The sequence below is a fragment of the Excalfactoria chinensis genome, chromosome 12 (assembly GCF_039878825.1).
Source record: "Excalfactoria chinensis isolate bCotChi1 chromosome 12, bCotChi1.hap2, whole genome shotgun sequence".
Lineage (NCBI taxonomy): Eukaryota > Metazoa > Chordata > Aves > Galliformes > Phasianidae > Excalfactoria > Excalfactoria chinensis.
Genome location: NC_092836.1, coordinates 11,463,244 through 11,478,268, shown reverse-complemented (window position 1 = coordinate 11,478,268; position 15,025 = coordinate 11,463,244). Strand labels below are relative to the sequence as shown.

The window sequence follows — 15,025 nt, the reverse complement described above, 5'->3', positions numbered from 1 at the left end:
ACGAACCACTGCAAGCTTGAGAATCCAATGAACCTTTATCTTGCAGGGGTACCAAACAAAGCACATGGAAAACACTGATGAAACGCAGCTGCAGAATTTATCAAGTACTATACAACATAAAGGGGAAAAGAGATTGTTGCAAAAAATAATCACGACAGTTTAGGGTGTTATTACCATTTATTCTCATGCAATTTTAACCTGATACAATAAATCAGCTTTGATAGTTCAAACTGCTACTAAAAGCTGCTCTGCTTAACCTCCATGACTTTGAAACAAAAGAGGTAACCTTTCCATCACTTGCTCTCTTTTACACTTGGCAGCGATAACCAACCGCAGAGAAATGTAACACTTATGCCCATCAAATGTAACCTTGTAGTCCTTCTGCAATTAGAATGCATTATTTATACTCAAAGAAAACCTAATGCAAAATAAGAAATAGAAATATAATTTAGATTTTCCTTCAAACAAAAGCAGGCAACTGAACTGTTGAGGAGTTCAAAAATTTATATCAGTCACTGGTGAAAAAAAGAAATCCAGGTTCTTCTACAGGCTTCCCCTCCACCCTGTATCAGCCTTAACCAAAGCATCACTCAGGTGTCAGGTACAGCTGGCATTTTCAGAAGTTTTGTGGTTCAGATTCATGCCAACAAATTGCATCTAACCAGCTGTGAATCCAACAGATTTACACCTACTGCACAAAGTTTAAAAGCGTCAAAGTTTACAATGAAGTGTTAAAGTGACAACAAGTCAGCAGCCATGTCAAAGAAAATTCAGTCCACTGGAATATGAGAAAGAACTCTGAGTAGCAAAGACCAGAAGTACAGCCCAGCCTCCCAGCAGCTGCAAAAAGAAATGATGATCAGCCCTGGAGGATTGCTGCTTAAAGGAAAGAGGCTACACTCACTTTCCCATCATTTATCAAACTATATTCTTTCCAGGTATCAGGTCTAAGGAAAGAAAGCAGATAAAGTTCTGATGTATTCTTTATAGTCAGTAAAGCACTCACACCAGATAACTCTCAACATCCATTATTATTCTTTGTGAGACTGAAGTTGATTGGTACCTCCTCACACTCCTTTCTAAGAACTGACAATTCTAGCTAGCAAGCACCAACTATATTTCCATCTTCTATTGTTTTACTATCCTCTATAAATAATATTTAAAGCAGGATACCATGCAGTAGGAAACAGGAGAATAAAGTGCTCAATGGCAGCCATTAAAACATCACTTTTGATTTATAAACAAAACACAAATTTATGAGAGATCCCAACCTTAGGGAATGAAACAAAATACAAACAATTTATACCTACCACCTGAACAAATGCACCGTGCTTTTAGTGAGAAAACTATGTAATAAAATCCACAAAACTTACATATATTCGGTTACAGCACTTAAGAAAACTTCACAGCATACCAAGTTTTATTGATAGAGAGCTCTACCACCAATTTGTTACATAATGTTTGTGTCCTTGAGATTCAGAGCATCTGCCTATTGGTCACATTTAAAAATAAAATAGCATTAAGTATTTCACATTTTAGTGATAATTTATATAACAAAAAAAAAGACCTTTAACTTCTGGCTGTGAGTGAAAAATCAGTCAGTCAATTACTTCCTCTTTCCTTTGTTTCTAAGGCTCCTGCATATAAGGTCTTATACAAGATCAAAGCCCATTACACGCATCAGAAGTCAGGTTTAAATACTAGAAGAAACCTTTCCTGGGGTTTTTGCACTGCAAAGACCTTTGACTTGACTGAATGTTTTAGACTGTTTGAAGAATCAGAATATGAAAAATAATAAAATGCATGGTGCAGAAATGATGCAAAACTTCTCTTCATTCAGCTGGTGAAAATAGTGTTTATCCAGATCTAGTAGTAAAAAAAAAAATCCCCACAAGTAAAACAAAAATAACAGATATCTAAGTTTTTCTAAAACTTCAAATGTGTTCCATGAAGCCATAGTTGAAATGTTCACCATGATGCTCACTGCAAACAGCGAATGGCTGAGTCACAGAGTACAGAACTCAGGTCAGCGACATCCCACATTCCATTACACCTGGCACACATCAGGCTGCTAGTCAGCTTCCCAAGTCAAAAGCCTAACTAAACAAAATCCACAGGCTGCAAATGTGATATTTTAACTATTGGACTTCTCCTTTACACAGTTAGAAAGTACAAGTAGCATTGCTGGCTCATACATACTTAGAAAAGTCTTTTTTAAAGATACGAATCATGCCTAAAGTTGGTTTAATATTCTAAGCTTCTTGTAAATCACCAAAGGCCCCACAATTTACACTAGGCGATAACCTGGCTTTTATACCACTCACATAACCTAACAGACATGGAAATTCTGCTATTTTGCACCACTTTCTTTACAGTCAATTAAATATGTAACAAATCATACCATTCAACCACTCGAGATGCTCTAATACTTGGTAACATTAATTGTACTCGCCTGCTATTTTAGTCAGCATTACTAAGAACTGCCATGAAGCACTGCAGGGAAATGCTGTGATGAAAATGGAATCGTATTGCCCAATGCCACCAGTAGAACAGAAAATAATATGAGATAACAAAAGAACAGTATGTTTCAAGTCTCCACCCCCTAGTACAGCACGGGGAAAAGCTCTCAAGTTCTCCATATCCTTCTCCTTCACTTGAAGATTGTTTCTAACTCTGAGGATGTTCCAGGAATGGTAGTAAAAGTGGGGAAAGTTCTCAGAAGGTAATTACTTTCCAAGTGCTACGACACTTACCTGAGTACCGCATCAAACAAACAGACAAGATTCTATGTTAACACTTGTAGGCATCCAGAATGAAAGACAACATTAGTTTGCTAGCTGTTTGTTGTTGTTGTTTTTGCTTAGTTAACAGAAAGAATATGAATTAATATTAATTAACACTAATATTAATACTAATGATTATTTCTCTGAATAGAAAAATATATGGGCACCATGGTTTTTTGTGGCATGAGTTTGCTATCTATGTGGTAAATAAGCAGTATAACAATATTCTAGCTCAGCCCAACAACAGCAAGTAAAATCAGCAGGCTCTCAATAAAGGGTTCCCAGCAACACAGCCAAAATAGCCTCCAAGCCTACCCAGCACAGCTCTCTTCACAATGACACCAAACAAGGTGCTAAGAACTGCACAGTCAGTGGCAGTTCACACAAAGAAACTGTCCTGAAGTATAAGAATTTACCACCTCTACCACTGAACTTCATTGTTGTTCCTCCAGTACAAGAAACTGTTGACATTTTAATGTCTACTAGGCCACAATCTCAGGAAACCACAAGCCTGATTTCTGAACTGTACAGCACTTGAAGGGCTACTACTAATAGCAGAGCATAAGTATAGCAACAGCACTGGGAGATTAAGACATTTGCCATATGTGAAAGATTCCATAAGCACAACTGGTGCCCTGCTGAAGCAAACAGGAGTTTTTCCACTGCCCACCCCCCTGACAGCCCCATGGTTATCTGCTAAGAATTCAAAACCAGTAAGATCTTCTTCCTCTTTTTCCTTCTATTGTTAAATAATACAAAATAATTGATGTAAACATTTATAACACAAACAATTCCTTTACATATTTTTTAAAACTAAGTCCCTCAATATCACCAGCCAGTAACCTCTCAGAAAATTAGAAATAAAGCTTCCTTACCAAACTTTTTCTTCTTCCATTCCTCCTCTGGCACATTGGTTTATTAAGGCAGGACTACTCATGGTAAGCGCAGAGCTTCCAGAATTCATTTTTTTTCTACAAAGGTACAACAAAAACAACCATTATTAAAACCTGAATGTAAGCAAAGAATTTGCATTTACTAATTCACTAGAAAACCCCAACCTCAGTACAAACACTTTTAAGACTAAATACAGTGCATTTTACTCACTTAAGTAAATCTCCTAAATCAAGGGGATTAATTGGATGAATACACTGAGAAGGATTTGGCAGTTTTGTGAACTTGCTAGTTATGCCAAACTCAACACTGATTGTCTTTTGTTTACTTTCCTGAACGGAGGCCAGCAGAGTTGATGTCAGCAAGCCCCTATCCAGGGCTATGCATAATGTCAGTTATGTTAATTGAGAGCAGCAGTCAGAGCTAGCGTTGTTGTAGAAGGATCCACACAACACTGGGGAGGGAAAAAAAATGGGTTGTGGATATTTAAAAGATCCTTTGAGCATATTTTAATAACTTAAGATCCTTATTTCGGTAGCATAAGATCAAACCTCAGCTGATTTGCAGAAAATTACAATTCACTCGTGGTTGAAGTGGCAAAAACAGCACACATATTCAAACACTGTCAACAGCAATTCCCAATCGACAGTGCTTCTAAGAAGTCTGTATGGCCAAACATGCTCTGATTAAATGACTCATATGATAAGAACCAACCGATCTCTGGATGAACCAAGTTAATTTCACACTGAAACACTGCTATGTTTTGGTACCAGGATCCACAACCTTAACAGAAATATTTACAGCTTATCTGTGTGGGTTGCTTGGTTATTTTTGCTTTTAAACAAAGGGAAAAAAAAAATAAAAATAAAACAAATAAAATAAAAATAAAAAAAAAAAACAGCCTTCTTGAATTCAACCTAAATTCAGCCCTGACTGAAATATTCAATTCCATGCCTCTTTAGACCTCTGTAATACAGGAAGAAGGCAGATGTTCTTATAGATACACTGAAGGAACAAAGCGGGAGTCCAGACTTAAGCATCTTCTGCAAAGTTCCTCCACTTTATGGAGCAATTTCACACCAGTTATGCAGCAGGAGCATCATCTCCTCTTGCGGTCACTCGAACTGATAAGACCCAAGGTTCAGAGGAAGATTAAAAGTAGTCCATTCATTTGCAAACTTGGAAGCCGAAAGAATCGTTTCAAAACCACAAGACTGCCATTCCAGAAAAATAATAAACCAACTATCCCATACTGTCACCGGTGAGCAGTGCACCAGAAGTGTTTATCTATGACTAAGAAGGTATTTTCATCACTCCCTTCTCCACCCTTGGAAGTGAACGCTCCACACACAGCACTGCACTGCAACTTCAGGGTTGAAACAGGAGTAACAGCAGAGGACAGAAAAAATGATACAAGTTACTATGACACCAACTACTCTCAGAACAACTGATAGTAAAGGTTGACACACATCAAAGAGAAAAGAAATGATACATGGAATAAACCCAGTTTGTTCCCTCACATTCCACAAGGAAAATAAGGTACAGTAATACGGAGAAGAATGGATCTTGTCAAACTTCTCATGTCCCCCACGTTCCCAGCCTAACATCTGAAATCACCGATAACACCATACAGCTTCAAGTCCAAATTCGCTCCTCAGTTAAACACATGGAGGAGAGGCCCAGCAGCCTGCTGGTACCAGGGCAGATGGGCACCCTTCCTTATCTGTCACCAGCAGAAGGATGGGAAACATCGCCATGCCCAGTGGGTCCTGCAGCAGTGAGCAGCCAGGCACTGCCCCAGCATGGGAGAGGGCAGCACAGAACATCCCAGCATTCTCCCACTCATGGCAGAGAACCAATGTCCCAGCAGCACCCAGCACACAAACCCTGCCCACTGCAGCAGAAACCCACACTTGTCCTCAGCGCCTTCTGCCCACCCCAGCCAGCTCTTGCAGACTGTACTTTCCTCCCCACTGCTGTGGGAGCTGGAGGAGCCCCAGCACTGGGCACATACTGGCACTGCCATGCAGCAGAACTTCTCCTTCACACCTCAGAGGTCAATAGCCAGGAGCCGGATTGGCTTCTGCAAAACAATCAGCGATTCTTCATGCTATGTTGAAACAGGCCCACACCGGTCCTAGTTCAGCCTTTACCAGGAGCAGCAGGTAATTAAACAGCTGATCTCCACATCCCTGACAAGTTTATGGCCATGTCGAATACCAGAAGTTTTTTAGGTTCTAAGACAAATGGAAAACCAGTATTTATCTACAAATTCCAAGGCCTTAAGCTTCAAACATCACCACTACGTCTGTCATCTCCATGGAGAATTCTCAGCCTGCAGGGTCTATCCTGATTTGTTGCTGTGCCAGGCACTGCTCTGAGACAATCTTGAGAATAAATAACAATTTGTAAAATAAAACCACAATCTTTCTATTAGGGGATATAGGAGGAGATATATTTCACAAAGCAGCACGAATACTTATATTTGAACCACTCAAAATAAAAGCTAACACTGGCAAAATAGAATTCTGTTTGGAATGTACTGTCTTATTATTCAGTCAGAGCAACAAAAGTAAACCCAGAAATGAACTACTAACATCCCCCAAAATTAAACTCAATTCAAGAAGCAAAGGAACAGTGTTCAGAAAAAAATAAATAATGCTGTTCATATGTGCTTCTATCTGTATCATCATCCAACTCTTGTTTGGACTTGCACTTTATGGCACAGGCACTACACATGACGAAACACGAAGGAGGGAAATAAATCTGTCATCTTCCCTCTTCATAACGTGAAGCCAGGTGCCAAGGCAAGTCAGTAAATATCAGCTTAAGAAACTCTGCTAAAGACATGTTCTGTTTCTCCGTTTGCACACTGAGCCTTGACTGTTGAAGACAAACCACATGTACTTTAATTAAGTGTTGTCCTGGAGATCGTGCTCTGATTTAATAGGAGGAAGTGGGCAAAAGGCAATTCCCGAAGAAAAACAAAGGAAAACAACGTCAAAGACTTCATTTATACCAGCTATGTTTAACAGCACCGTCACTATCTTACCAAGGCAACAGCCTTGAAGAAATATCCATCCTGCCTGTCAAGAGATCCCACAAATGTAGCATACCTACCCTGGGACCGTACTAGAACACCCTGCAAGAAGCATGCAACCCCAAATTCTCCCAGGAGTTATCTCCACAAAGAAAAGCATTTATCTTTCATTAAAAAATTACCGGTTTGGAATGTCTGACACATTTGCAGTCCATCTGCCTTGCAGTGGATTCTTATGACATAATTGCAGAGAAAAGCCTAGCAGTGGTCAGCCATTGGCTCAGGAGTGGAAAAGCATTACGTTTATATATACTTTCAGGTTGATAGTTAGATTTTATTCTGGAAATTCTGCAATTTCCTTCAAATAGCCAAAAATAAGGGGGAAAAATGAAAAGGGATCAGTTATAACCCTACACACAAGCCTCCACAATCCAAACACATGTACAGATCAGCACTGCAGGATCATCTGAGCAGTAAAGATGATAAGGTTCAAGAAGTGTTGAAGCCAAAATACTACTTGGGCTCCAACTAGCCTGTAATGGGAGAAATGGCATTTAATCCATCCAGAACACAGGATAAAAGCTTTCTTGCACTGTTGTACTGTTTGTACCTTTGGGCAAGTAAGACACAGTGTGGTAGTTAAAAATTGAAGTATTCCTCAATTGCTATTCACTACAGTTAAACTAACAAGTATCTTCTGATAAAACCTGCTCCCACCGTTCCTTACCTCCATCAGAATGCTATCCTTGTTGATGCAGTATCTTGTTATATTTGGCTGATCAAAACTCCCTGAAAACTTTCACTGAACCCTAAGGCAGGAATGGTGAGAGCTCCCTTTGAGGAGAAAGGTGACAGAGCACAGTAATGAGCATCTACTGCAAAGGGGAGTTGGTGTTATCAGCACTATCTCAAGCAGATGTCTTGAACGAGAGTACTAATGAGTGAGTGTGCATCACTGCCCCTTGAATTTGAGAGAGATGATGCTCCCATCCCTTAGAAAGCTGCACAGAAGTTTCATTTCTAGTAACAAATGCATTTACTCTTCCATTGTGTTTTGCAAAGTCACATCTCCAGGCACATGGCACCACTCCTTGATAGCATTCAGCTGCTAACCAGGAGGTTGCCTCCGGCAAACAGCTCATTCAAGTGCTGACTGCACCTCTAAAATGAACTTCATTATTCAACTGCATAACTACAAGTACCAAAACCAACCCTTTATCCAAACAGCTCTTCTGATGTGTTCAGATAACGCAGTTGCCAAGAACTTGGTATCACTGAAGCACACTTCAGTAAAACCAGAGTGAGAACTCAAGAAGCACATGAGCAGCGTTTCTCCTACCTACAGCTGGGAGCAGCAGGCAGTGCTGGGAAACTTCCCATTGCAGAGCCACTCCACCCCAAGCCTAGCATACCATCAGCTATCACATACATGCACTGTGCTTATTTCAGGTACGTTTTGACCTCAACAAACACATCACATACCACTGCTTAGCTTTAAGACTTTAAAAACACACGTGATTCACTAAAGAATGAGGTCTGGGAGGACATTTTTGAACTCATATTTCTTATTCCTCTCCCTGAGGCATCTCACTAAATGCCATCAACTACTGTTCTCTTCAGAAGAGGAGGTAAGTTTTATACAAAAGTGTATATATAAAGACATTTGGAAGATTGTATGTGGTGGAAGTGGCTCAGAGAACAACACACACTGCACGTAACTCTTCACTCTGTATTTGGTGGTTCCTTTAAAACTCTCCAAATAACAGAGAAGTTCTAACATAACTCTTCCCTGACTTGCAGCAAATGCTGAGTTTGGCTCCCTCCCCACATACCCACATTGCTTATAGGCAGGCAGACGGTCTATTCAGTCCTACATAAAAGATAGCGTTTACTTTTGAAATAGCATGAATGTGATATTTCTCCTCAGCACAGAGTCGACTGAAAGGCACAAGACAACAATAATAAAAACACAAATTCACAGCAGGCTGATACAGACAGCATTTTACACTGGAGAAATAAAACCTAATGTGAGATGATGTTCCCAACAGAACCAGTCCTTTATTTTACTGGGGTTTCATTCACTTCCTGCCAAAAAAAAAAAAAAAAAGGCCAAAAGAAAAGGAAGATGTTTACAACTCATCTCAGATCACCTTCAAAGAAACAGCATGGAGAAACCATCATTGAAGGGAAAAATGCTGCTATAACACAGATGTCTCCCAGAACTGTTAAAATATGCCTATATATTGAGACACCAGCACCAGGAAAAACAGGTTGAGGTATGTGCACACAATGTTATATTACCAAAATACGAAGACAGATTTTCCTGAGCTGGTTATTGCTGTAAAAAATAAGTTATTCGGGCTGCTGGTTTCATTTATTCTGTGTAGCAGCAGGCTTTGCTGACTATGTCTATCAGTGGGGGAAAAAAAGAGAAGAGCAAGAACTCACCCCATCCTGTCTGACCTGCAAAGCCATCAGGAGCTGGAGACTGAAACTTTAACAGTGTGGGGGCAAAGAGGGAACACCTGGGAGCTTTGCTGCCACTTTAGGGATGGTCATTGATCGCTGTATCAATAAAGGAAATGAATTCTTTAATGTTTCAGTGCTCAATATCTTTGTAACCAACAACTAAACCTCTCTTATCTGCTCACGTAAAAACTCCATCGTAAAGAAATGCTAACAAAGATCAGAACAGAACAACTGAAGGTTTAAAATGCAGAAGGTGCGCACTAAATTAAAGGCCATAGAAGCATTAAAGTTGGAAAGACCACTCAGATCACCTGGTCCAACCACCGACCCACCACAAACACACATCACTTAGCACAGCGTTTTCTGAGAAGAAACTTAATATTGTTTAGCAGAATTCACAGAGCACTGAGTGCTGCGTTCTGGTGAACACAGGCAGAGACCAAAGAATGTCACAGCACTGCTGTCACAGTTCCAGATATCACAGTGAAAGAAGCTTGCTGCTCTGCAGACCAAAAGATCCAGATGTTCCTAACACTACAAGCATTGGGATTCAGCACCAGGCACTGAACAAAACAACCCATCCGTTCCATCAACCAGCAAGGAGAATCTCCTACCACTAATTCTCTGCCCTTCTCCACTTTCCAAGTTTTTGGGTTTTTTTTTTAATTTCTTGTCAACAAAGCAAGCAAACGAAGCACAACACCGTCATCCTGCTGCAGATTTATTGCCAGTCTGTTTACAAAGAAAAAAAGGGTCAAAAACTTGCGCTGATTTGGTTCACACACTATGATCCCAAATGTGAATCCAACTGCTTTCATGCTAAACTTTCCGCGCTGTGTTCTGCAGTTGACACTATGCAGCAAAACAATGTTGAGAAGCTCTTTCCAAAGATGAGGAGTATTTATGTTCCCAATCCAGTGACTCATGCAGCGAGCGATTTCTGAGATGAATTTAACTCTATCCACCTCAAACGTCTGAATTTGAGAACAAACACAAAGTGTTTATTCAAAAGTCACAACAATGACAAAGATTTTATCTATGACAATTATTTTATCTATTTTTTTTATCTGTGGACAAGCTATTCCCAGAATTAACTACGTGGTGTTCCTGTAAAGAACACTAAACTTTACAAAGCCATACAGATAGCAAAAGTATTTGCTTAGCTACAAGCAACACTAAACAAATTTAAGGGACAATTTATTAAACAAAGAGGAATTTTCTGAAGCTTGTATTGAAGGAAAGTAATTTTTCCCATAGTAACAGCAGATTGAGGAAAAAAAGAAAGAACGCATTCAGTGTGAAGTGGCCCAGAGTCAAAGTAGCACAACTGCTGCCACATGTTTTCATGTTCTTCTCTTCCTTCCAAAATATTACAGCCTCTCACAATAAAATGGTCTGTTCTCGTTTTAATTGAGAATAAAAGCTAAGTGGTTGATATAAGCACAACTTCTCCCTTTAATCAGAGTGATCATTTCCAGGGAACTGTAACATGTTCAAATTTAGTCTGCCTGGAATGGTGTCAGGTCTTCTCCCCAACACCAAAACTATCATCCTGTCAGCCCATTATCTTCAGAGTCATGACTGTCTCATTCAAGATTGCTGCACAGTTCCACGTCACTGAAGTTTCTCAAGTTGATTTGCTTTTTCTTTTTACTATTTAATACATTTATTAACACCAGGCAAAAGCTGCACTGCCCTAAAATTACCTTTTCAGCCTTCAGTGTTTTTCACCCATGTTGCTAAGCATGCTTCACACTCAAATCTACATGGGAAAGCTTGCAAGATTATCTTTCCACACAGTAGTCAACTTGCTTGAGGTGACTTGTTCCAGGATATTAATTATGTATCTGTGGAGCATCAACAAGAAGCTAATTTTGATAGCAGCTATTAATGTAGGCACAGTATTTCAAAGCTTAGACTCAGACAAGAAACTTGCAAACCACAGGGCAATACCAGGCTCAGGGTTCAGGATGCACCCAGCAGAGGCTGATGGCTCTAAGTGCTGGGCTGTGTGCAATCCACACATTCCTCTCACCTCTCCAACTACAGGTCAGGATCCTTCAGCTAAGGCCATGTACAAGCAGAAGCTGTCAGTCACCCTTAATGCATGCACTGCCTGAACAACTGGTCTTTGTCGACTTCAGAACAAAGGTGACAGTCGAGACAGAACCTTCTGGGACAACACTAAGTGGACACATGAAATAAAAGCAGTAGAATTCCTAATATGCTGGAGATAAGCACAGTGGGCATGCTCTTCTCCTAGTTATGTGTTTTTTTTTCCTGAAAATTGATTGTAGGCAAATACTGAAGCGTTAAAAGTAAATCGATGTACAAGCAGAATGCCTGAGAGATGATACCAGCACAGCAGCTGCTCTCAGCTCTGCTGAAATCACACAAGTCCTGACTGCCAGCTTTCCAAGTTTCGGTGCTAGAAAAGCCAGCAAACCTTTGTGAAGGCAAGTTGTACCACACACTGATTACACCCACAGAGCTACAAAGGTACGGCACGGCTGTGAGCACAGTTAATCCTATGCAGAAAGGTGAATCAATAACAGCACAGGGCACCTTTCTATGTAGGTAAAGTTTCTGTTTGTATTTGTAACAGCTGGACATGAAAAACAAAAGCCAGCCTTTTAATGGAAATGGAAGGGCCTCCTTCAGCAGTGTATTGGTTGTTAATACACAGATGGTAGCAAACGTACAGAAGGAATAAGCAAAGGGAAACTCACCAGTGGTGGTGCCTTGGCTGAAGAAGCTGGGGCAGTCCTCACTGGTGAGCGATCTCCAAGAGATGCTGCCTCAGTGGGAGTCAGCCCTTAAATGAGGTCTCAGAGGGGATGGAGTCGAGCTCCACCCCTTCCGGGAGCACAGCTACATCACTCTCACCTGTGCTCCCACAGCTGACCCCACACTTGCCTCAGCTGATTAATCAGAGGTTCAGGCTGTGATTACCAATCTCCCATACAAGCAGCAACCTGTCTGAGGATGAACCACTTCCAGGTAACTCAGCCCTACTGCAGTGTACTCACTCAGGTTTGGAAGCCTTAGGCTACCAGTCACACACCTGATGAGGAAGGACTAAATAAATCTGCTTGTAGTGGTGCTTAGATGTTAACAGCCCGACCCAGCAGCACACCAACTGCTGCAGTGCTCACAGCTGGGCTCAGCACGGGATTCAGCACCTGCGAGTCAACTGGTTGTTTACATTTCCAGTTTATCACTTCGTGTTGTTCACAGCTGTTAGTGCTTATAGTTCCACAGCGCATCACCTCATCTTCAGCCCTGGTTGACACTAGATGGGAAAGCACTTGCTGTTTGTTTTTACATCCTCTCTGTTACATTCAGGCCATCACAGCTATGAGCTACACAGCTATTTAGTTCACAATTCCAGCTATTCTATCTTTTTTTAAGTGCACTACCATAGTGGTGACAGCAGATTGTAGATTACTGCAGTCTCCTTAGTGACTCCTCTATTCTCCAGCCACACACACCATAATATCACAACAGCTCTCCATGCTCTGACACTTACAGGCCGAGGCCATTTTTTCATTCCTGAAGCCGCATGACTTGGGCAGCTGAAATCCACAGCAGGCCCTCAACAGCTTGAGAGCTACAACTGACCGGAGAACCAAAGAGCCTTGTAGGACCTGGATAGATGGAGAACACCCTTTTCCAGCCAATAAGCACCGATGCAAACATCAAAATGTCAACACTTCTCTTTGCGCAGTAAATCCAAGTACTTTTGCCTGTCTCAACCTTTTCTTCCAACGCGGTTCTACTCTGAATTTTCCAAGTCGTGAAGGACCAGAACAGTTCCTCAAAGCACAGAGCTCTGTTACACCTCAGTGAGCTTCCACCGCTTATCTCCCCGAGATTTAATAAATAACTAAATAAATAAAACGAAGAGACTGATAAAACAAACAGGGCAAGGCAAAGCACTGTAAGGCACGAGGGTCACGAGCGCGGGCACCCTGCGCAGCGTTACGCTCGGCTCTGACAGGAAACTGCAAAGAAAGTTCTGTTCGGAACAGTGAGGAGTTTTGTTCGGTACGGCCGGGTCATAAATATTGACTGAAAACATCTCAGAAAGTTAACGCCACCACGGGCCGAAGGCAGCGGCGCGGTCACAAAGCGCGGTACGGTCACAAAGCACGGCTCGGCTGCTCACCTCCCCGCTCCAAAACCTGCTGCGCTGCTACGGATATTTTAGCTCCATCTGCTTCCTAATAACCCCGCGGCTCCTCCTACGCCAAACGCAAGTTCTGCACGGACACGGCACCCGCCCGGCGACTGGCTGCATTAGCAGAGCTCCGACACGGCACAGACGGATCCTCCGAGCGTCGGAGGGCGAAGGAAAGTCCTCTGCCCTTTGACACAAGCGTGGCACGGCAGCACCAGACCGCACGGCCGCCACGAGCAGCCCCGCCGCGCTTCACACACACACGGCCCCGCAACGCCGCCCCCACAGCGGCCTCGGCGGGAGAGGGACCCCCGTGCCTCCCCCTCCCCGCCACGAAGCACAACGCAACCGCTGAAGGCAGCCCCCAGGTGCCTCTCCCGCTCTGATAGGGGCACCTTACCGCGCACACTCCGGTTCTTCCTCGGCTCCCGGCATCGCGGCTCGCAGAGCTGACAGCCCGGCCGGGACTCGGTACCGAGTCGGGGCGCGGGGCGGCGGGGCTGTCAGGGCGGCGCTGGGAGGAGACGCGCGGGCCGCCCCCAACCGCTGCCCGGAGAGCCCGCCCCGCTCCGCAGCACAGGCCCGCCCCGCAGCGCTGCTCCCCGCCTCCCCCCGGGACTGACGGCAAGAGCCGCTGAAGGCAGGGGAACAGCCCGGGGTAAACTCACAGGTGGTAACGGGGACGTGTGATGGGGTAGAAACTCTCATAGAATGCAGGAGTTTGGAAAAGACCGCAAAGATCAACCAGTCCGACCTCTGTGCCACACCGCCACGGAGCTCCGTGCTTATTTGGTATTCGTTATCAGGAAATGGCAGTAGATGCTCTATTTACAGACCGCTCTTCTATGTGCCCTCAACATTTCCACTTACAGAATGAATGAAGGATTAGCTAATGTTAATTATATAACTCAATGGATCTCAGCCAGATCAGCTGTCCGGGGAGTTATCGTGCTTTTTTCGCTTTTTAGTAGTTTCTAATTTGTAATTCCTGTTTGTGAAGGTGATTAACTCTACAACACAACACGCGGTTGCTGTTCCTTAGCCTTTTTAAATGCTGAATATGAAATTTCATTTCATAAGCAACGTACAGACTGTGCCAAGTGAATTGTTATTTCAGTCCTAAAGCTTGTCCTAAAACACAGCAACATTTGAGAGTTCCACTAAGAAAAAAGATAACAACAATCCTTGTTTTTAAAGAAGCCAACCTGTGGTGAGGAAAGCCGTGTTCAAATACACAACATTTCCCAGGCATGAAGGCAGCCCAAGCGGAGGGTCAAGTTCAGCAGTGAGAATCCTGCCCCGTTTTCCTGATCCCCGTAACTATTTTTCTCACTCCACCCTCCATAGCTGTGTGTTGTCCAACTGTTACCCTGCAAAGGGATGGAGGTTTCCTTCCTAACACCGAACTCACACCTTGGCATATTTGCAAAAGCTACAACTGAGAGCAGGCGGTTTCCTTTCTGCTGATGACTAACAACTTTTATGGGAACATTCCCTGCATCAGACATTTAAAGGCGAGCGGGCTAATGCTATTCTCACTCCTAATTATTCTGAAATGGGTATGATGTAACTGACAGCAATGAAACCACTCCTTTCACCAAAATGATAAAGGAACAATGCTTGCAAACCAGGCTCACATCAAGCAAAAGTTTCTCTGGAAGT

At 42.6% G+C, this 15,025-nt stretch overlaps 1 protein-coding gene across 1 annotated transcript in view; it reads right to left on the bottom strand.

Annotated features, from left to right (window-relative positions):
* Positions 1-13,919, bottom strand: part of ARHGEF3 (Rho guanine nucleotide exchange factor 3) — a 99,146-nt gene extending 85,227 nt beyond the window's left edge. The window contains exons 1-2 of the mRNA XM_072347101.1: positions 13,764-13,919; positions 3,659-3,754 (exon numbers count right to left, since the gene is read on the bottom strand). Coding sequence (XP_072203202.1) covers positions 3,659-3,754; positions 13,764-13,798 — 131 coding nt within the window. The 5' untranslated portion in view covers positions 13,799-13,919. The remainder of the gene's footprint in view (positions 1-3,658; positions 3,755-13,763) is intronic.
* Positions 13,920-15,025: the final 1,106 nt, after the last annotated feature.